We start from the raw sequence: 24369 nt of genomic DNA, 5'->3' as shown, positions 1-24369 counted from the left end.
ATCTGGCAGGCTAAAATCACCCACAAGAACAAGGGCTGACAATCATGAAATACCACCATCACATCATAGAATAACTCATCCCCTCCTCATCCTGGCTGGGTGGTCTATAACAGACTCCCACCAGGATATCTGCCTTTTCGGCCTTCCCCCAATTGTCACCCATAGGCACTCAACCTTCTCATCGCTAGCCTTGAGCTCTGTACAGTCAAAACACTTCCTAATGTACAGAGGCACCCCACCACCTCTCCTTCCTTGCCTGTCCCTTCTGAAGAGCATCCAGTGCAGCCCTCTGCTCAGCCCACCATGTTCCTGTGGTAGTGACTGTGTCATGGCTTTCCTGCTACTTTATGGCTTCCAGCTCCTTCTGTTTGTTACCTGTACTCCTTAGCTCTTTTCCTTGTTTTATATTTATTACCTCACTGTATTTTTTAGCCTGAGTTACAAAACTCTTGAGATGAATACTAGATATAAAATAAAGGTCAGCAGAAAATGCTGCTAGATTTCAAAAAAAAACCCTATACCTATGGATTCACTTATGACAGAAAATGAGAGAGGTCTTTTAAGCAGAAGAAGTTCTACACTGTGATTTCAAAACAAACAAGAACACCTTTAAGACAAAGTTTTGGTACTAAAATCAGCCAGATAGAAACTTTCAAACACATTTTTATTAGAATATTAGAAAGCAGGTCTTTATTACAGCATGCTGGTCACTCTGGGGATCTTTCCTCTAATCAAGGGCCCTGAGAGTTATGTGAAAAGTTTTTATGATACACACTGATTATATTATCATTTGCTATCCCCACTTACTTGACTTTTTTTGACATAACTACACCCCTTATCAGAAGTCTTCATCTGATTCTTTGGGATCTGTATTCAATGTCCAGTGTCCTTTCTATGCGGTTGTTCCTTGACCTCTGCTTTTGAGTAAGAGCAATATAATTGTTTTGTACAACTTCTACTTTGCCAGCCCTGAAGAGCTGAGCTGGCATCCTGCTTGTGTTTTGCATAACTTCTGTTTGCCTTTATTTATTTCTCCAAGATTGTGCTGTTGTGTTCCACTTTCCTTGATAACAGTAAAATGCTGCTCTGTTTTGCTGTTCTTATCAGTTTGGTCACTGTCTGAATGGTTTGATAAATAGAGAAATACAAAATCCAAGACTTGACGCAGTTGCTGAAATCAGCTTTTCCAGCACTTCTTCACTCATTTATTGTAACTAAATTATTCAGTAATGCAGAATGTACCATTATACTTGGCAAAAAAGAATATCTAAAGGACACAAAAAAGAAAAAAAGGCTACAAATTCACACAGATATGAAAAGCAATAAATGTTAAGTAGCATTCCTGAAAGAGATCATGAATAAAAATTAAATATAATGAAAGAATTTAAGAGCTTTCATCCTGTACAATTAATATTTGTCATACAAACTTGCCACTTTTCATTAACAATAGTTTGATGACAGAAGCCTACTCAACCCACCTAGCTGTCTCTGTGCTGCCAAACCCCACACAACTGAACTGTTTCAGTGACAGCAGGTGAACAAGCTTTCTCAGTCTCCAGAAATGTGTAACACTTCAGACTCTTGAACAGGAGATGAGAGGAGGAAAAAAATAATCAAATTAATTTCTTCTGGAATTCACACAGAAAAAGATGCTTGGATGTCATACATATGAAGACAATAGAATACTGCTGGTTCTTGGAGTGCTAAACCCTATAGGTAATAGTGAAGGCTGCCTAGTCCTAAAGAATTCCTCTGGTCACTCTATATTTACTGCAGTATGACTCCAAGATTCAAAATCAAGTTCACATATGCTTTATTGTTCCATTATAAAGTTAAAAATGGAAATCAGTAGGATACAAGCTAAAGATAGTAGTGTTTCTTTGCAGTTAAGATAGACTAATGCTCTTTCATAAGGTCTTTCTACTGCTCAGAACACTGCTAGATTTGTCTGACATTAAGTTTTACATAGCTGGTTGTGACTCACTGAATTTTTGTATAATGTGAGGAGGCCCCAGTGGTCATATAGTTACACTGGAAACCTGGGGTCATACTTGTAAATGCATTTAATTGTCATGAGACGTAGAAAATAATAGAACAGATACTCTACTGAAGTATCACATAATTGTCAGGGAATATAAAGGATCTAAGCTTTTTTATTAAGTTTTAAATTTTGGTACTAAACACTTTTATAAATTTGCTTCCTGCAGCTGTAACTCAAAAACTTCCCCTGTGACAGCATGTCAGCAAATAGATTACATGTCCTTACTATACCAGAACACATACTGTCACTTCACTAAGGTGTGATGAAGGTAGCAGGTTTGCTATGACAATAGGACAACTCTGAGCCATTTCATAAGAGTAAATGGAGTAAAATGACCAGTGCTGGGTCAGCAGATGCACAGTAACGCAAAGCAAGCTGAGATTTATTGCTAAACAGAGCAATTATTTTGGAACAGCTTCTACATAGAGGGCAATTCCATGTATTTAGAACACAAAAGTTAGTTTATTACAGATATAACAGTCAATTTCACTATACAGACAGCTTTCCTTATTCTTTGTGAAATCATCTTTAAAAACACTTTTTCTTTGAGGTCTACAGAGTATTTTATCATACTCTGTTCCTGTTAATCATATTAATTAGTTTCAGCTTCACTACCTAACAGAATAGTTTACTGATCCCAACAGTAAGCTCTTCTGTAATTCATGAAGCAAGCTTGGCACAAATTTAATTTCTTGTTAGTACTCTGGAAAATAGTTTTAAGGTTTTCTTGATGGTACTTCTAACAGAAAAAGCACCCTCACTTCCAGTAATTTCTTACAGTAATGGAAACCTTTCAAATTTCTTATCAATTTGAAGCTCGTATGACAAGTATGAATTGAGTATGGCCTTGCTCTTTCTGGAAAAAGACAAACTCCACTGTACAGAATGCTTGATCTAAGTACATCCCTATCATATTTAGAATTATTCACATTCCACTCTGTTAGCCATTGAAAGAATGTATTTTCTGGCTTCTCTTCACATTTTCTCGATGCATTTTACAGTTTCATTCTCATGGGATTAAAGCGTATGTGCAAAGCACTACATATAACGATTTTTAATCAGTCTAGAGAATTTCAATGAAGGGATGAAAGGGGACACTTACATCTTTGAAATTTATCCAAAAAATGCCCATGATCAATTGACAAAAAGTTAAATTTGTAAAATGGTGCTTTGGATGCGATAAAAAAAGGGGTAACCATGTAACTTCCCTCTCAGCTAGTTTAAGCACAGGTCTACCAAATTTTAAAACCTTTATCTTTGTTATCTTAACAAAGATAAAGGTTTTAAAATTAGCTTTGCCTCTGGCAATCTTGAGCAGTTAAAGTCTTTCTATGTGAGCTATGACAACAAAGTACAGGCTTTGGAACGCTTAGGCAGCAATTGTAATTTATTAAGTATTTCAATAACCTTAGATGTTATACCCCACAAAAGAAAAAGATTCATAGGCAGACTAAAGAAGAGAGACTAAGCTTAAAATGCAAGTTTGGTTTAATACTTATACTGTAATTTTTTTTAAAATCAAGCACACCTAGAAATGACAGTATGTGTATCTAAGCCTGCCCCTTTGTAAATGCTGAGAGTGGATTTAAAGCCTAGATGATGCAATATCAAACTAAAAGTGGAGTAAAACAAATTACATTTTCAATGGCTAACCCCATGGCTGTAAAAATTTGCTAAACAAGACAACCAGATACATTTCTTGGCAGCTTTTCTTAGCTATGGCCTCACCCTGGTAGGATGTACTCTGGAGATACCACACCTATCTTAAGGGGCAGAGAAAGCCAGCTGCATATCTTGGTAGCAAGCCTTCATCACTGAGGATTGTTCGGAGGCTCTGGTGGAGCTGTTATCAAAAGAATTAGTCTGTAGTTGTGACCCTGTGTATAACTTTCCTGTGTGTATTGTAAAAAAAAAAAAAAAAACTGAAGAGGAGGAGCACATCAGTTCTCTTTTTTAGATTGCAAAACCAAAATAAAATGTCTAAACTTAAATGTTTTCAACATTAAAAACTATTATCCAATTTCAATTTCATTGCTCTTGAATACAGCTGCTTTTTAAAAATTCATCACAATGTGTTTCAGCTCTAAAAACTGTATCAAATAAACACATGCTGCAGGTCAGTTAGTGCTTTGGTATGTTCCTTTCCTGTATGTAATTTCAGGAAAGCATAATTTCACACATGGTGGAAATAGGTACCATGTTTATCTGTACAAATAGGTATGTCCGTGTTTTCTTCATACTGTGGGTTAAAGTTCAGTGGTAACATCCTTTTTTCTCACATCCACTTTCCTAAACTTCCAGTTACCAAATGCTGTCCAGAGCAGTTCCCGGCAAGTCAGCTTTGAAATACAATTAGAAATAGTAAGTAACTTAAAAACAGGTCAAGTCAATAATATCCACATAACAGCTGAACACAGAAGTATTTACTTACAATGATGAAGATGATATTATTTTATAACCAATTGGAAATGCTATTAAAATACAGAATCTCAGAGTACTTTAAATGTAGTTTAAGCAGTCTACATAACCATACAACTATCCAGGTTATCAGGTTTACCAATAATTTGTTGGTAACAGAAGTAACTGAGTCCAGTAATTCATACCAGACTTTGCTTTGTCACCAAAGTATCCCCATTTCTAATATTTGTCTTGCATTATCCTCTCTGTGCTATCACTCAACTCACAAACCATAAAAACCTTGTCAGAACTTGAGTAATTCTGTGCATCTCTGCAACCAAAGCACCAAGGAAGAGCAGCAGCACTTCATCAGAATATTCAGGTCACTTTATCTTCCTTGTGAAACTGCCCACAGGAAACATGTATCACAGTGTAAGTTAGACAACAACTCATCGTTGTCAGTGTGAACATTTAAATACTAGTCACGCTAAACCTGTAGAGCATTCTATACTACAAATACACTACTTAGTCCATCAGCTAACCTATGATACAGGTTTGATACAAAGATATTTCCAAGGATAAGTATCAGTTTTCTCAACCAGTCCTCAAAAACATACTAGAAAGCAGTACACTTCAGTTTTAGATGTAAGGTAGAACCCAGACTGACCAAGTAAAGTTTTTGCTTTAGTACTTTGAATACTTATTTGGGCTATTATTCAAATGCTATTGCAATACAATGGTAAGCTTCTGACATTAAAGAGCGGAAAGTATTGAATAACCTTTCATTAGCATCACAAGAAAGCAATTTGTAAATGAACCACTTCAGTATACAGACTGTAGCTGCAGAGTGCATACAGGTCATGGGCATCTAATACACTACCCAGCTCAATTAGAAACCATAGCAACTGTTCTCAATATGTAGGGTCTAGACCGTGCAATAAAAGCTTATTAGCAAGGGAAGTACATAAGATTAACTAACAACTTGCTACAAGAAAGGTCAAACTCAACAGCTGTGCTTAGAAGCAGCCTCCATCTAACACAAAAAATGCAGCCTGAAACATACTGTCTGGCTTGAAGTGTTCCGCATTTCTAAAGCTTCATAGCCCAAATTAGCTGATAATATGGAGCAGCTTCTGTTTGGCTTCTCAGTCACCACAGAAAATGCACCTCCTTCTGTGTCTACTGGAAGAGCTTAATAATCTGCCTACACTGCCAACTCAAAAGCAGCTGTACAGCTTCATGGCCCAGTGACCAGTTTCAGCCACCCCTGCCTCCAGAGCTAGGCTTACAGATGAGCAGCAAGCCATTCTAACCAAGGCCATCTCACTTGGAGCCAGTGCCACTGCCAATTCAAAGGACTGACAAAATATTGCTGAAGCCACATTGTACAAATGACTAACTGGAAGTAAACTGTGCTACCAGGAACTGCTTCCAGCCAAGAAGACTGGCACAAATATGCCTGACACAGCTAGTCACAGGACAGAGCATAGAGAACACATGCAGGATGAACAACCTTCATACCGAACTCTCCAGCCAATGGTGCAGCACTACCAACATCAGGTAAGCACCTTTGTTGCTAGATTTCCAAAGCGGAGTTGAAAAGCCAGAAAAGAGGTTACTTGTAGTGGTTTCCCTTGTGGCTTCACAAGGACTTCTATTCAGTGGATAGGGTGGAGACCTCTGGCACTGTCTTCAGAATCAAGTAGGTCAGTGCAGGCTGCATTTTGTTTCTCCCTCCTAGGAGCAAATTTGCATAGTACTATTTTAACTCTATCTTCTCAATGAGCACCGTTATAGCAGCTTCCAGTAATACCTTGTTTTCCAAAAACATGTTATATAAACTCTTGGGGAGCTTGAAGAGAAAGAAATGAAAGGCCCTCCACTACGATGTGCAAATGAAGGCAAGCACCTTTGCAATTCAAATCCACCCTTTGTACAGACACCTGTACTTCACACAAAGTCACTTCCAGAAATAAACACATAAATTAACTGGGCTAAACTCTGACCAATTGAACACAGTTCAATTGCTCTGCACTAATTCTGGACCAGGAATAACCTGCAGTCCAGGGAGTTAGTTCTGATTTACATCAGTAGCTCTCAAAACATGCAGAGCATTTATGTTCAGATCTGACCTAACCACTTTTTTCCCTGACATTTTTCTCCCTTCTTAATGAATCCTGAATGCTTCAGTATGACTACTGAAGCAGATATACAGGTTGAGGGTTATTTCAGGGTCTTGAGAAGTGTGCAGAGACTATCCTCTTCAACCAATAAAATTCATAAACAAGTGTTAACTATTTTCCCCTAATTATAAAAGGGCAGATATAACGCTTTTCTGCAGCCTGTACTCACTGTTGCACAGGCTGCATTGCATTTCTACTAGCTTAAGTCTATCTTACCACTGTTACCTTAACAGTGCTCCTGTTGCTTCAAAGAAGCATGTGTGCCTATGACTGAAAAACAGTCTTCTCACCTCACTGCCAGACACAGGTAAGACAGAGAAAACATGGGAGGAAGGTGGAGCAGTACAGCGTGCAAAGAGTCAGGTTGCTGTGAAATTGCCAAAATGAAGCTGATGTTCAGCTGACAGCTGTTTGAAGTTGCTGATGAATTAACTGTACCCAAAGCAAGTGGAAAAATACTGCTTCTTGCTGGGTAAACACCTGTTTCAGCACCACTCTTGCTGCACTGTTAGTTCTCCTTCAACTGCAAACTTCTGCAAAAAGTTTACTGAATCTCAGCTAGCTCCAGGGTACTTCCAGGTGGAGGTCAACCCATTACACCTGCTGGTGCAACTAATTTCCACTAATTGCTTTCAACCCATCCCAATCCAAATGATACCAAAAAGAAAGTCATTACAGGAATTACTTTTAACAAGGCTGCCATCACAAGTAGGTATCCCCCTTGGAAAAAATGAAGAGCACCTGAGGTCTGCCTTGGGAGTGCAGTTCCAGCTGTAAAGAATGTGTAGCCTTTGCTTTTTGCTTCAAACATGGCTAATGAAGTTACCTATTGACATGACTCAGGACCAATCCACACAATGCCATCATGAAAAAACATTCCAATACTCTGAACTAGCAAGAAAGAATCCTGTATTAATTTTGTGCAATCCTAATGTATAACAATTCATGCACAGTAATACACTTCTGGTTGAATATAATTTAGATAAATATAAGTGGATGTTACACTGAGACATAGCAAGGATTTGAAATTTGACATTTCTGTGCATCAGCATAAGAAATCAAGTGTCATTTGAAGAGATTGTTATAGATAGCCAGCTTTTAGTTACACAGACAATGTTGTCAACAAGTGCTCTTTATGGAAAGGTTCTTTGTACAGTCAATATACCTCATTTTGCTGAATACTGCTTACTACCTAACAATGCAAAAAAAACCCAAACCAAGAAACCCAAACCCAAAACTACACTGCTTTGGCCATTACTTTTGTTTGTCTAATTTTCCTCAAAATATTTTTTTTTATAAGAAACTACCCAGAAAGGCACTACTCAAGCTTTTCTATTAAATTTTACATTAGTGCAATCAGTCTCTTCCTTCTGCCTTTTGGTTTTGTTTTTTTTCAAGCCAGAAGGGATGTCTCCCTGCTCTTCTTTAATACCAATACAAAACAAATAAATCTCATTTCCGTGTGTACATGCATGCGAGTCTCACAGGAAAGAAGGCACATGCAATGCAATGGACTACAAATCATTTTATTGTATTTGTTCCTTTAAAACTATGTTTAAAAAGAAAGAGAATAAATTTTCTCTCTCAAACCATGCTATGTAATAAAACAGTTTTAGCATGTAGGTTGCATTTAGTTTTCATGAGCAAAGCTTATATAGCAAACGTATGACAGAAGCCTCTATCACTGTCATAGGCAGACATTTTTCTCACAAATAAAGTCTTTGTCATATGATTTGCTAATTTCTCACATGTAGATTGGATTTTTTTAAACAAAATATTGTGATTATAGTGTATGAAAACACATTCATATAGTTAACTTCTCTATATCTACCTAATCTACAAGAGAAATATTACTAACCTGTACATGAACCCTATCATTAACACCAAAACAAGGATATGAATACCCTCAAATACTAGAAATTAATGCAAAAGCTAGATTTCACATAAGAATTTTTTTCCCTAAGGATATCTCACTTCAAGGAAACTTATGTGAGGAAATACCAAAATTTAAAGTGTATGCAATTATTTTGTATGTTGTTAATTTAACTTGGTGTCCTGGTTTGAAAGGAAGTGGTTTTTTTTGGAGACAGTGGTTAGCCCAGTGGGGGCTCAGGTGTGAATATTGGCACCTGTTTGGGCCAATGAGGAGATGGTTCCGCCTCTGAGAACAAAGGGTATAAAAAGCAGAACTGGTAGGAAGTGACTCTCTTGGCTTTTTGGTGAGCAAAGGGATCGGTCAGTTCTCTCTCCCCCTCCGGCTGTAGGCTGGGTGGGGGAGGGGAAAAGGCCACGAGGCGGTGTGAGGTAGGCCGGAGGCCTTGGATCTTGGGGAGAGAGAGACCGGGGGGGGGGGGGGGGGGGGAAGTGAAAGGATGGAGGGGTGGAAGTAGTGAGGAGCACCGAGCAATTCCCCCACCCCGCTTCCCAGAGAGAGAGAGAGAAAGGAGAGAAAAGAGATAAGACGCAGCTCCTGGGAAGTTGGCCAAAAGTGAGAAGGGAGAGTCCGGCACCTAGAGATGATTTTAACTTTTTTTCCTTCACGATGGAAACCTTCCAAACGTTGATCCTCCCGGAGGACAGAGATAAGAACAAGAAGAAATGGACAAGTGAAATGAGAGGTTTGTGTGAGTAGGGAGTAGTGGAGATAATGAGAAGAATTTACTTGGGAGGAGATAAACGGAGGAGCAGTTTTTTTTTCGGCTGTGGACGGACTAACTTTCTATTGTAACACAGAGACTGCGGTTTTGGGGGGAAAGCAATGGCTCGGATCCAAGAGAGACAGTGAAGAGTGGTGATGGGCAGAGATCAGGAATGGGAAGATGATCTCTGTCATGAAGCCCTAGCCCCGGGGGAAATGGGGGGGATTTTGTTATCCCAAAATGGAGAGACTGTCGTTTTGTGGAACTGACCAAAGTATCCTTAAAAAGAGAAACCCCAAAAGCAATCTTCTGGTCCATTTCCATGGTGAGAGCATGGAATATGGAAAGGGGTTAGTCAAAAAATGGTACAAGGAGAAGACTCCTTCCTCTTTAATAGAATGAATTGATTGTTTGAAGAAGGATAATGGACTGAGAATTAAAACCTGGGAGATGGGGACTGAAGGAAGATTTGAGTTTGTATTGTATGTTGTAATATGGGTTGAGAGGGGGAGGAGAAATGTGTTGGAAAGATTTCCATTCTGTTCTTTGTGTGTGTGTGTGTGTTAATAAAGTCTTCTTTCCTTTATTCCTAAGTTGGAGTTTGCTTGCTCTGTTTCTGGTCACATCTCACAGTAGTCACCAGGGTGGATGTGTTTTCACGGAGGCACTGGCATTGTGCCCCGTCTAAAACCATGACACTTGGTTTAGTGACACCAGTAAAGACTAAGGATCATAAATTATTTGAAACATCTTATGAAGTAGAATTCAAACTGCACATGAACAAAACTTTGAAACACTGATAAAAATCGATCCCAAATCCAGGAAAGATTACATAGATAGCATGTCCTTACTGAAATGACTGTATTTAGCACTTCTGAAAATCCAGAAAACACTCAACAGAGTAAATCATCCTGGTTTTTAAATACATTTCTCCTAAACCATTTTCATTTCTTGCTAGCACATCTAACTTGGAAAGGGTACATGGCGCTGTACTTCATCTTCTGAACACCAAAAAATCAGTATGACCTTGATTTCCCTATCAGCATAACTGTATTGTTACAATTTCTATACCATCGACTTTGCAGTGATACAAGCTGAGGTGGCAAAGCAGTAGAGGTGCACAGCCGGTAATCAGCATATCTCATAGGAGCTGAGTATTGTCGCAGACTAGAGTCCTGGATAGTATTTTATAGTATAAATATAAGGCAACATTGTAGTCTAAATTTTTATATTATACTTTAAATGGCAGGACTTGAATTTTCATAAATTTTTAAAACCCTCAACAAAATATCAAGTATTATTTGAGAAACTAATAAGCAACTAATAAAATATGAATGTCAGATCAACAAATCACTTCAAATTCAAATTTAAAACTCCTTTAATTGAAAGTCTCAAAATTACTTTCCCTCTCTATAAATGTTAAGTCTCAAATCATCAGATGAAGTATGACCTTTCCAACTCTCTCTCTCCCTTCCTTTCCAATCACAGCATGAAGTCCAAAAAGTTTCCAAGTTTCATATATTACACTTATTCTAACATAATTTTTTTAGAACTGGAAAACAAAACTGGTTCAACATACTTAGTTAAGAGTTTAATTATGAAATTTTATTGAAGAAAAATCCAATATGCTTGTTCTTACCTTGGTAGAAAGACACTTTCCACTACATAGAAGTCTTGCATAAGAACATCTCTGTCTGGTTTTGAAGTAAGATTTCCTACTGTGTATCCTATTCCCAACTGGATAGCACCTTTAATAGCTGAGGATGCAGTCTGTGTAAAAAGTAAGAATTTAAGCATGAGTTTGCTAAAAGCAGATATGTCTTCTTTATCAATAATATTATAGCTAAACACTTTTATCATTTTCATAATAACAACACCCTGTCATCTTCACATCCTAGACCTCAGTGATTTTTAATTAAAATTTTAATATTTAATATTTTTAATTAAAATATTTTAAAGAATCACTATATACAAAGTGAAACTTTTCCAATTACCCAAAAAATTTAGACATGGAGTTCTAACTCAGCACAGAATCATGGAATAGCAGGTTGGAAGGGACCTCAAAAGGTTCAACCATTATCCCATTATGCTCAGCCTTTTTTGGCAAAAGCATGACCTAGACAAGACAGCCAAGCACCCACTCAAGTCAAATCACCAAAATGGGAATCCACCAGTTCTGGGAAGTTTATTCCACTGGCTGATTGTTTTCACTGTGAAATATCCCCATTAACCCTCATATTTTCCATGAAAAAATAGGGCCTCTATCTTCTTTGTAACCACCCTTCAGATACTGTAACATGGTGATAAGTTTCCCCTCAACTGTCATTTCTCAAGGTTGAACAAACCCAACTCTCTCAGCCTCTCTGAACGTGTCAGGCTTCTCAGCCCTTTGATCATTTCTGTGGCCCTTCTCTCCACCCTCCCCAGCCTGTCCATATCTTTTTGGTATAGCACAGATCAAAATAGACAACAGTATTCCAGGTGTGCCCTGACAAACACTGACAAGAATGGGATAATCTCTGCTGCTGATGCTCCTGTTGATGCAGCCCAAGACCTCACTGGGCTCCTTTCCTCCAGCAGCACACTCCTCACTCATATTGAGCTTTTTGCTCACTGGGACTCCCTGGTCCCTTTCCACAGAATTGCTCCTCAGTTTTGTGCTCCCAGCCTGTGCTGCCCTCCTGGGTTTGTTTTCCCAGGTGTAAGACTTTCACCTGCCCTTGCTAAACTTCAAAAGGTTCTTCTTTGCCCACTTTTCCAGCCTACACAGGTTTTCCTCCAGCGTGGCTCTCCCTTTTAAGTGCTCACTCGACACCTGAGTGATTTTAAGTGCTCTGGATGGCCATATAAGAAGACACAAAACAGCACTGGGCCCAACACCAACCTCTGGGGGACCCCACTTGTGCCAGTTTCCAGCTGGAAAAGGAGCCATTTACCCCCACTCTGGGTGCTGCCTGTGGGTCAGTTCCCCACCCACTGCACGGGCAACTTGTCCACACTGTTACACAACAGCTGGACAAGAAGTTGTCCAGCAGAGTTGTTACACAACTTCACCTGGAAGCTGTGGGAGACTGTAGAGAAAGCCTTGGAGAAACACAGGCAGACAACATCCATGGCTTGCCCCCATCAACCAAGCAGGTTACTTTACCCTGGAAGGCAATCAGGTTTGTCAGGCACAATTTGGCCTCGGTGAACCCATGCTGGCATTTCCTAATCACATGCTTCATCTGACTTGTGATGGCTCCTAGGAGGATTCTTTCCATAACACTTTCCTTTTCCTTAGTATTAACCTTCAGAGTGCACAGCCAGACCCCAAACTCCACAATATTGGGATCCAAAGCCATCACTAAGTGAGGTATTACAAAGCTGGTTTCCTTGGTTAGTGAGCAGCTAGTCCAGCCATGCCTCATTCCTGGTTAGCACATCTAATACTTGCATGAGGAAGCAGTCCTGTATGCATCCCAGGAACTTGATTGATGTTGTGACCTGCTGTATTGCTCTACCAAGAATGTCTGGATAGCTGAAGACACGAAAACGACCCATGATCTGTTATCCAAAAGTGTTGCCAACATATTTTATGAAAAATCCTTTACTTGGGATTTTTCCTTTCCTGGGAGCTGAGAAGCCTCAGAACAAACTAAACAATTCTTATCTGCTGCTGTGGAATGCCACGGGAAAATCTGTGATTGGCCCCGTCGGACTGTTTCCAATTAAGAGCCTATCACAATTCACCTGTTCGGCCCGTCTCGGGCTGAGAAGACTTCAGTTTACACATTCTTTTCTATTCTTAGCTTAGCCTTGTAGTGAAACCTTTCTCTTTACTCTTTTAGTATAGTTTCTATATCTTATATATCATATCATAATAAATCAAAGCCTTCTGATACATGGAGTCAACGTTGTCGTCTCTTCCCTCATCCTGGGACCCCAGAAAACCGCTGTAATACAAAAGTTGCTAAGTGACCCTGATTAAGAGCTTCTTTGCCCTTTTCATCTTGGTTTGGAGGTCAGTAGCAGCTGCCTAATCTAAGATCCCCCTTGGGGATATCCCTTCTGATCTTGATCCAGAGGCATTTGATAGGGCTTCCATAGTCACTTGTAGTTGATACCTATATGTTCATAACTCACTTTTAACCCAGAGCACAACTCCTCCTCCTCTTCTTTCCTGCCTGTCTTGACAAAACCTATAACTATCCTTTGTGATCCTCTTAAAACAGTTGCAATCTAACAGCAAATTCAAATTGTTTCAGGATTGTGAAGCATGCATTATATTCTGGAAAAAAACAGTCACAAATTCCAGGTGATTGTACATGCCTGCCAAGGCATCGCAATGCAAGCCTATGTCTTAAATACTGATTTTAGATGTAAATATATGTTTTGATTACCTTCAGCCTAACAGTCAGTGCAAGATGTCCATTGATTGTGGGGAGTCCAGAGAAAAACGAAATGGGGAAAGCAAAATCTCTCTGTAAAAATCTACCGTTATAAAGTGCAATGACTAAATTCAATGGCCAGAGCTTGGAGGCAGAGAAGGCTTGAAAACAACAGCATGAAATTGTGATATATATGTATCTATTGAGACCATATCTGAAAATTTTCCATGCTGAATGGACAGTCATGCTGCATGAATTTAAAAAAGCAGCAGAAGTGAGGCAAAATCAGAAACTAGTCGAGAAATGAATTTTTAACAAAACATGCAAAGAGTGAATAAAGAAAACCACTGGACAGGGAAAGAATGCTATGAGAAAGGGAGAATCTTCCCTTGCATGACTCCAAGTTTGAAGACAACATGTTAGGTCCCTGTTTTGAGGTTTCACCTCCTACCTACCAAACAAGCAAGAAACTAACAGAGGAAACAAAGAACACCAGAAGTCTCATGATCAGAATCACTTCAGCGCTTAAACAGAACCATTTCAGGAGTGGAAATTACATAAGAAGTGGTTCAAGAACACAAAGCTAATCTTGTTCCAGTTCTTGGACCAACAAATACTAGAGGCGCTGCTTATTTTTAGAAAAGACAAGACAGATGTGTAGCTCTTAAATAATTAAGACTGCACACCAAGCAGAACTTATACTTGCATAACAGTTTAGAAACAGGGATTTGGTGGGAACAAACAACAGTCCATTCTGAAAGTGCTACTTTGACTAGTAAAAAGATTTGGCTTTGTGTCATAAGAAGAGTCACATTTTTCTTTCCTTGAAAGGCTTCTATTCATGAATGATTAACGCCCAACAAAAGCTGTAATTATGTAACTTTGATCAAACCAATACACATACAAATATTTTCTGCTTCATTGCTGGATGCCCATCTTATTACTGCCACAGCAAGCAACTATGTCTGAAAGAACAGCAGATAGTACAGTACAACAGAGGACATGCCATTCCAAATAAACCCGGACAAAACCCACCAAAATTCAAAAACACCCAAGACAAGTAACTTGCAATGTGACTCTGAATCATTATCGGTTTCTCGAGGTCAGGATTGAAGGCACTTGAAATGGTAGCTCATGATTGGATTCAGGTGTTTATTATTTCTTATCAGTGAAACAGTCTCACAACCATGAGTTTGGCAGCCTTTCATTACAAGGCACAAAATGACTAACTATCTCTTGTTACAAGGTCTTTTAAGACTAAACTATCCAGTTAAGAACTGACTAGATTATTTTCCCTTTTAACCCAACAACTGATTGAAGCCCACAATGTGGACTTTTCTGTCCAATTATAAAACATCACCCAAACCCATGAAGAAGAAGGAAGAAGAAGGTAAAGAAGAACAACCTGCCTCCGCCCTGAAATCTCCATCTTGCTTCATATTTATTTCTATGTTCTAAAACCCCAAACTCTAAGTTTTCCACCCTGTGATATTACACACTTCTAACCAACTACACACCCGTAATCCCAGTGCTATCAATCAATTTTAGAAGTCTTCTCCACAGCCTCAGGTCAATTGCAGTGTTCTCTTCTGGGTCTGTGCCTTTAAGCACAGAAAGTTTAAAATTCTCAGCATCCAGGATACCACCTGATCATCTTTCAAGCTCATGAAAATATTTATATTTTTTTTTTCAAATTCAAAAAACCCACAGACTTGTAGTCTCCGGAAGGCAGAATGTAAGACCTTCTAATACAATGACACAGACCTTTCCTACAAGGTCACCTCCTTGTTAATTTCCACTCATATTCAAGAATGTCATTAGTAACCATCCATCCTTTCTGCAGCAACCACAGAAGTTGGTTTAGCAAAAAAGTAATGTTATGATTATGAAATGCTTTAACAATGGCTTTGAAACAAATTGAGAGCTGCTACAGTATACTGAAGGCAACTGCTGGCCCAAAGTCCACTTTTTGACAATCACCACTATGACCAAAGGCTGGTAACTCAATATGCCTTTAGCAATTGACAAATATTTGTTTTCACAGTCCATAAAATAAAAACAGAACAACTCTTGGAATTCATCTTTTAAACAGCACTTAATTTTTTATATTACTATTATTAATAATATTGTTATCATCATTAGATCCAAGTAAAATATAAAGAAGTTCCTTCTTAAGTCTCAGGATAAATGTTCTTGAAACATCTATTTTATTACTACAAAAATGTATTTATAGGAAACTGCAAATGCAACTGGGAAAATGGAAAGCTCTTGTGATTTTTTTCTTTACTTGGGCACCTCTTTTAATGCCCATTAAAAGGCATTAAGGCAGCAAAAGGCAGCAAAATCTAGTTTCAAACCTAAGCCCCTTTTTTATTTCAATTTGTCTTGAACACTCTCCTGCTGCAAAGCAAACAATAAAATTCAGACTTCTGTGCCATGGGTTTTTTCAGTCTTTTAGAGACTGAAATAAATTTTTCTTCCTATTAGTCTCATGAAGAGGTTCAGAAAATGGCCTTGAGATTATTTATTAACTGTAACTGTAAAGCTGACAGTGCACAGTGACAGTACAGTGAGTCCCAGATAATTTAACCTGTTATCAACCTTATGAAGACCAAGAAATATTAAGAGATGACAATAACCAGCAGGATAAAAATGTTGATGAATTTTAGGTTATGAAAGTGATTGAATTTGTAGCAAATGCTGTACACTATGACAGCTGTCTTTGTTACATAAAGGAGCACAAAGTAAAACGTCTCCTATCCTCTTTCTGCTGTTTAGGATATTACTGTCTACTGTACAGGTGCTCTGATGCTTTTATCCCTGCATAAAAAATCGAAACTGTCCTCATTATGATGAAACATACCTTTGCCTCTTTTCGTAAAAAAAATACTTTTTCTGTATTTATCATATGGCTTTGCTAAAGAGGCCCGTAGATATGAAAAATTATATGCAGATTCATAAAACATAACAGCAGTATATAATACAGAATACAGGTATATGGAATATTTGCATCACTGATAAATATTCTAGCACTCAATGCACTGTTCTCTTAAATTACTTTCTCTGCAGATTGGTCTTCCATTTGCTCTACATTACTGTAAGCTGAAATCCTTTTTTCAGAGTAGCAAAATAAATGAGAAAATAAATCCTCTAAAATCAGGTCTTAAATGTGCACATGATCCCACAAATAAACTAAGCAGGATTTAGACATTGTTTTTCCTACAAATAATCACTTTCAGGTAGACTTCTAAAACTTAAATTTGCTATTCAAATAAAATAAAGGTGTTACTCAGAATGGCACATAAAGGCAGTTCATAACCAGATAACAAAAAAACCCCAAAAGCAAACAAACAAAACCACAAGCAAAAAAACAAAAACCGCCAAAACCAACAAAAAAAAAATCAACTAATTGAAACTATCTAACAACTGTACAAGTTAGGGACAAGGCTACTAAAAGGATTGAAAAAGTCTGTCCTTTAAAGTAACTGAAAAAAAAATTCAAGGATGGCAAAAATATGGATACTGTAATTTCAGAATGTATATTATAAATTGGCCAATAATTGTTTCTGTTAGAGTGAGAAGGTTGTAAATTACTTGTGAAACTGTCAAAACACAAATGTATTAGTAAATGTACAGATTACATTGTACATAAAGATTTTAGATACAGTAAATGGATTTATTCCTTTAAACAAGTGTCTATATAATTTCTAGGTAATTGTATGGGACTATTAATGGTATAAATAATTTAACAAACCATTAGCAGATTGGAGCTGAGCAGGAGGGCACAGGCTTTATCTAGCTTAATAGGAGTTCCTCTCTAAAGTAATTCAGTTATTTTTCTGTTCATCTTTCAAGTCTTTGCTAAATCTATATGCATTTCCTACATGTTCATGAAATGTAACTCTAATATTCTAGGCTTCTTCAAAAGTAGACATCCTAGGGAAACGCTTTAAGACATCATGGATGTGATCTTTGTCCTTGTTTTTTTGTGTTCTCCCCTTTTATAACATTTTATTGCAGCTGAAGTTTGACCTATGAACTTTCTATGGCATAGATGGTGATTTTTCCAGACAACAGCTGGTTTATTGCAGATGCCATAAAGTGATGCAGAGAAATTAACTCTGCCTTGGAAATTCTACCTCATTATCACCGTAAAAGGCAAAATGATGATTGCTTTCTTTCACCTTCTTTACTACTGTCATTCATACAGGTTTTTAAATCTGCCAAATGACATGACACAGACATCTAGCTACCACAGCTCTTTCTAAGAGATGGGGAGAAACAGACATCCAAACAGAAGCCTTCACTGGTTAACACTGCTTTGCAACCATCCATCCCACAAAGCAGTTGTCACTGGTTCATTTCTCTCTGCTACTGTACGTGGAGAAATCTGCTTTCATCTTCCTCACTATCCCACCCTTTTCCTCTATTGGACAATGACCTGGATTGGAGTGGAACAGCTACCTGCCTTCAGGCAAAAGTCTCAGTGAAGTAAATAAATTCTTTAAAAAAGGAAGAAAAATATTCACAGGTCTCACTTGATCAAAATTGTTGAAGCTACATGGCTTATGCCAGATCTGAATTTTCTACTACAAGTAGGCATTTGTTCTGCAGTTTTACTAGTTAACATAAGTACTAGGAATTCACCCACGCTATCACTTCCCTGCAAACACAGTTTATCTTTTCCAGACTACTGGGAAGATAGAACCTGCCATTAATTGTCTAAACTCTTAAGCCAAACCATCTGAGGAGAATGCCTGTTGAAAACAATACATCTTCCTCAAGCAATATTTAAAAATAGCTCTCTTAGAATATTAGGAATTTCAATTAGATTCAAGACGTACATGTAGTTATTGCCTAGTCCATTGCTCCTGCACTTGATCTGTCTTTCTTTGAGTGCCTGCTGCACTTACAATCTCATTGAAACAACACTTCTTGACACTGTTTCCACTGAAATTTCTAGATGGAGGTGGCTACCCCATCTCAGCATACTTTCTGCAGCTGACACATAATTAATCACAAATAGGGACATGAAAGTAGAGTTACCAGAAAATCCCATTAAAATAACTAATAATAACTGTGTCTCCACAGCTTGTGACCATGGGTCACTACGGCCATAGTACCTCCCCAATCTTTCTTCAGTTCACACTTCTTCTCTCTAGCAGGTGTTTGCCCACCTTCTGCAGGTCACACTTCATGAAGGTGGACTCCTGCACATCATGTGTGTGTATGTGCGATTGTTACAGTTCAACTGCAATCAGAATGATTTCCTTATCCAAGCTGAATCTGATCTCCCTTCGTTTTCCAGAATTGGATTCAGGTGACTTCATGGCTTTCAATTAATTTTTCCTCCATGTCAAAACATTTATGCTTAAGATTCAGTAGTAGCCATGAACCCAGCTACTCTGGTTGCTCAGCCTCTGAGGGAAAGAATCTGAGACCTTTGAGCTTGGAAGTAGCCATAGCTCCAGGCAGAGTTGCAGTCATTTTAGTATCTTTATAGGTGCATAACATCCGCCACTGAGGTCCCAGTGCAGCAAAACTTTCAGTGATGAAATTGCAGTGTCCAAGAAAAAGTACCCTACCTGCAGGCATTAGATGCAGAGCATAAGTCAATGCTAAAAGAGATGGAGCAATGCTGCTTGCATGTTTGCAAGCTCTAACAATAGGTAGCTGGCTTCCTCTATCCAAGCAAATTTCCCTTGCTCCTGGCAAAGTGACTCACGATATGCAGTTTTGAACAGGTTACATAAAGTGCTTGTAATACACTAAACAGAAGAGCTGCAAGATATGTAATGGCAAGAAACAAATTCTAACTATACACTTGTGTGGCAATCTTCAGACTAAACAGAGATTGTGGCAATTCAGTAACCAATTTTCACGAGTGCACATCTATTTACATCTATTTTCTGGTGTGATTTTCTTCTACACTTCTAATGTGCTTTGACAGACCTCTCTGATCCTCATTCTTGCCACCTTCCTATTATTAAGCATCTGGATGCTACTGAAATGGGATTTGACAGGGAGCAAACTCATGGCTTGTGTGATTGATGGCATTGCAGTGCAGAAACTGCATGGGTGTCAGCAGCTTCTCACAACAAAGTCTACAAAATAGAGAGGAAATGAAAAAAAGCAGCAACTGCATATTCCAGATGTCTGTGACTGGATACAAAAATCCAAGAGAAACTAAAGTCTGGTGACCTGATTTTTGTAAGCAGGCAATGGAACAAATAACCAGTCTCTCTTATATCCCTTACCCTCTTTCTCTCTGAGAAAAACCCTCAAAACAAAAAAAAAACACCCACAAACCCAACAAACAAAAAACCCAAACTGAAACCTCAAACCACAAGCAATATAAAAACAAGCTAACCAACAAAAAACCCTCCACCCTGAAAGAACTGGCCACAGTCTGCACAATTTACAATGTCTTTGATCTCAAACTTATTTTAATTCTCTACCTTAAAAGCTGCATGGAACATTTATCTGTGAAGTGTCTCTTTCAATTAACTAAGTTCTTTGATCTGGGTGACTGAAACACTTTATTATTCATATTCACACTGTAGACTTAACAACTTCTCAAAATTTACAAATAGACAGAAAACCCATAAGTAGTTTCAGATTATAATGTTTGTAAAAAATGCAGCTGAACAGCTTGCAGCCCCGGCTTAAAAGACACAATTTAAAAGAGAGAAAAACACCTTGGTTTTCAAAAGGAAGAAAAAAAAACCCCTCACCCCCCCCCAAAAAAAAAAAAACCCAAACAAAAAACCAAACAAAAACAAACAAAACAACAACAACAAAAACACCTAAAAATCTAAAAACCCCAAAACAAATAAACAGAAAGTTGTGTTCCCTTTTCTCTCAAGACTTTGACTACATAATAACAGACAATTAAAAGCCAGGGGAGCATTAATGTCAAAATGCAGCAGAAGAAAAACTGAAAGCTAAAAAGAAAACAGTGGAAAGAAAGAGCATGATTCATAATAAAAATCATGGTCTGTCTTGGTCCAGTTATGCATTTCAGAGTCTGAAAGGATAGTGTAGCAATGCTCATGCAAGCCCTTTCACAAGGTTGTAGTGATGTAAGAAATTTCTTGGAACTTAAAGATGTTTGCATTCATGCAGATGGCAAGTCAACTGATTACTGTAGGAAATTGTAGAGCTGGAGATTTAATTAATTCAGATAAAGATGCTACCTACCTCTATTTTAGCTGATATGAACACAATAATAAAGAAAATATTTCAGTAATTTAAAATTCTGGAGAAAAAACTGATAGCCTTACAGACTACTTATTATTCTGGAAAGTTTTATCATGGATGAAGTCAGAGGTGCTCTCCTGCAGATAGATTGTTTTCACCTAACTCAGGTTAACTTAATGCAGTGAAATACAGTCATTACTACAGAAGTTTGTAATACATGGATAGCAGTTATAACTACTTGAAACAGTCCAAGTAGCTGAAAAAGCACCAGCTGAGGAAACAAGTTCTTCCCCAGCCCAGACTTCTGGAGAAAGTGGCACAGGAAATCTTAGGAAGGACTGTAAGTATTTTTCAATCAAACAAGTGTAACAATACATGACTGGAGATCTGTAAATGGAACACCTGCGGGCAATTTAGGACACGCAGCTTCTGGCCACAAACAAGCCTTCTCCAGAGCAAGATTTCTCTGTGTAACTCACCTAAAACCATGGAATTAAATGAGAAATTATATTAAATGCCTCTGTCCTACCAGGCTTACGCTATATTTCCAGACATATATCACTGACACCTCTGAACATCCATTTAAAAACAGAAACAAAATTATATGGAATATCTGAAGGAGGTGAGGATCACAGAATCACAGAGTGGACCCCACCAGTGGGGTCATCTGGACCAACCTCCCTGCTCAAGCAGAGTCTTCAAGACTTAACAGAAGGTGCAAAGTTTCTAAGAAATTTGGCTTAAGAAAAGAGAGACATTGTTAAAAGTGAGGCATCAGGCAAATATATGTTTAGGCTAACTAAACACCAGTTAGCTCTGCATGAATAAATTTTGAGACCAAAATTTATTAATATTTTATTAAAATTACCAAAAAAGGAGGAGTATGATGATACTATTAGGTAATAATACTAAACTGTTAGGGGCATATGCAGCGCAGGATCTTGGGCATAGAACAACTCAAGGTGTAATTATATGAAAAGGAAATAAATTGGCATAAGATACAACAACTGGCAGTTCAGGGACAGAACTTAGAGGTGATGGTCACTGTGATATGTGAGTGTGATGTGGCTGTGAATCACAGGTCTTGTCAGAGGTACTTCCAGTAGGTACAGAGTAGAATTTGTGACATAGTGAAAAGACTTTCTGTGGCTTCCTCTGAAAGGCTGTGAATTTGTAGTTGAAGAGGAACAAAGAAGAGTATGTGGGATGACCAGGAGGAATGGAAGCTTGCCTATGGCTATAACTAGTCTAGTCTAGCAACAAAAACCTGGAGAAGTTCAGGCACCAAACATTTCTTCCTTTATCATACTAATTGTCAAGACAAATTCTGACTTCTATATTTTAAAGTCATGAAATTTAAACTAACCTGTATTTAAATCAAACATTATTTCCTTTCATTTCTGAGAAAATTATCTGAAATACTAAGTCCACCAAGGTACCGGCAATGTAACTGCCAGGAAAAGGGGTGGTAAAAGAAATAGCTTACTAATCTCCTTGACTTTGCCAGCAGTTGCTGGTTGCTGTAAGCAACACCCAGAAATTAAAAACCCTAATCACTGTATGTACTGCAGAAGTACAGTTGACCTCTGGGCTAGGTTACAGAATTAATTTAAAAACATAATCACCATTTCTTTGAGATGATCTGTCAAAGTAATGATCAAATTCAGTAGCTAACAATTTGGTTGTGTAAATATGTAAAGAAAAATTTGCTTTTATAGCTCAGCTTAGTTATCGAAATTGCTGTTCACAGACAATCTGTATCAGAAAAACAAACCCAAACCTTTATCAGCAATATCTAAACGGACTATTGATGAATGCTCCTACATTAAATATGTTCTCTCTTACACTTCTCTTTTTAAAAAAATACTTAGCAAATAAATAGTGGTCTGCTTGGCAAAGTGCTGAAAAGATGCTTTGCTTTTTGGGTTTGTAGTCTAGACATACACATTAACAATCAAAGCATTTAGAAACGGAGTAAATTTCTTACAATGTATCTGTTGCTAAGAGCAAAGAATTTCTCAAGATGGTATACTTTAAAGCTGGACTAAACAAGTTTTAAATAGTCAGTTCTGTGGTGGATAGAAATACTGTATGATTTCACGGAAGGGATAAAGTAATTTCAAAACCCCCATGGAACATGTTTTATTTGTTCTTGGTTTTAATCAGTTCTGAAATATATTCATATACAGCAGGTCTGAATTACCAACATGAAGGGAAAAACATACAATAAAAAGGTTGAAGGTTTTAGTTACCTTTTTATATGTTTTCTCTTCATTTGGCTTTCCAGCAGTAACGTCTCCATTTTCAGTAACAGACGACATCTAGTAACAGAAGCTTAAGTTACAAAGAAGGTATTTGCTTTACAAAAGTAATTGTTCAGAAAAATCCTATAATTTATTATCCATTTTTGCTAAATTCAAACTTTTCAGAGATCAGTGACATATCTAGGATAGTCCTTGTAAGTATTTTCCACACAGACTGAAAGGACAGCAGTGGCCCAGCAATATGTCCAGCATATGACTGATCCTACATGACTCTGCTTCTTTTCCCCATACCAGCATGCAGTGCAGTTTTGCTCCTCAGCCTACTGCATGAGATGTTCTTGAAAGGGCACAACTATGAAGCTCGTGAGTCAGATATTCAGTGGCATGTCTCAGTAGTCTAAGGTCCTTTATCTCTTTAAAATAGCAAGGAAATCATAGACTAACACGAATTGGAGAATATTCTGAGTTGAAGGGACCCACAATGATCACTGAGTCCAATTCTTAAGTGGAGAATATTCTGAGTTGAAGGGACCCACAATGATCACTGAGTCCAATTCTTAAGTGGAGAATATTCTGAGTTGAAGGGACCCACAATGATCACTGAGTCCAATTCTTTGGCCCATACAGGGATCGAAGCCAAAGCCTTGGCATTATTAGCATCATGCTCCAACTCTGTGACTTTGTGTCCTATCACAGCTGTAAAGCCATCCTAGACCAAGAATAAATCACTAAGATAGAGATCACCTTGCTAAGACACTGAATGTGTTTGACAAAGTAAAGAAAACAAAAAGGCCCAATGACATGTTTTAAAACAATTCTAAATTTTACCAATACTTTCACAAGGGAATTATACTTACCCTTATGAACAACAGAACAGGTCATCTGGAGCTGAGAGTGAAGATCAAGCCATTCATTGGTGATGGTAATGTTTTTCACAGCCTATTATAAGAAATATCTGTCATCACTAAGCCTTAACAAATTTCCATCTCACAGAATAGCTGTAGATTTCCTTTTACTACTATACTTCACCCAAAGCAAGCATTCAGCTACAAGTGAGGTTTTTTAAGAAACATATCAAATAACTTGGTTACTATACTTAGAACTTACTATACTTAAAACATATTATATTACCTTAAAACATAATATATTAACTTCTAAGTATATTAACTTGGTTGATATACTTAGAAATTGGCAGTATTGCACAGGAGGAAATCAGGGCAGAGTAACTCCTTTTTGCCCTAGATATTTCATACCTGTGGCACTAACACCGCTACA

At 37.9% G+C, this 24369-nt stretch overlaps 1 protein-coding gene across 12 annotated transcripts in view; it reads right to left on the bottom strand.

Moving 5' to 3' along the window:
* The window catches only part of PIP5K1B (phosphatidylinositol-4-phosphate 5-kinase type 1 beta), a 100922-nt gene that overhangs the window by 39991 nt on the left and 36562 nt on the right, over positions 1-24369 (bottom strand). For 6 of the 12 annotated variants that reach the window (XM_050986586.1, XM_050986587.1, XM_050986588.1 and 3 more), the window contains 3 exons: positions 23952-24033; positions 23083-23151; positions 10900-11030 (listed from right to left, as the gene is read on the bottom strand). In XM_050986586.1, the coding sequence (XP_050842543.1) occupies positions 10900-11030; positions 23083-23151 (200 nt within the window). In that variant the 5' untranslated portion in view covers positions 23952-24033. Of the gene's footprint in view, positions 1-10899; positions 11031-23082; positions 23152-23951; positions 24035-24369 lie in introns of all 12 variants that reach the window. The other 6 variants (XM_050986592.1, XM_050986594.1, XM_050986595.1 and 3 more) reach the window with 2 other exon arrangements.

This window comes from Serinus canaria, chromosome Z, assembly GCF_022539315.1.
Source record: "Serinus canaria isolate serCan28SL12 chromosome Z, serCan2020, whole genome shotgun sequence".
NCBI classification, from domain to species: domain Eukaryota; kingdom Metazoa; phylum Chordata; class Aves; order Passeriformes; family Fringillidae; genus Serinus; species Serinus canaria.
This window is presented reverse-complemented; position numbering and strand designations above follow the sequence as displayed.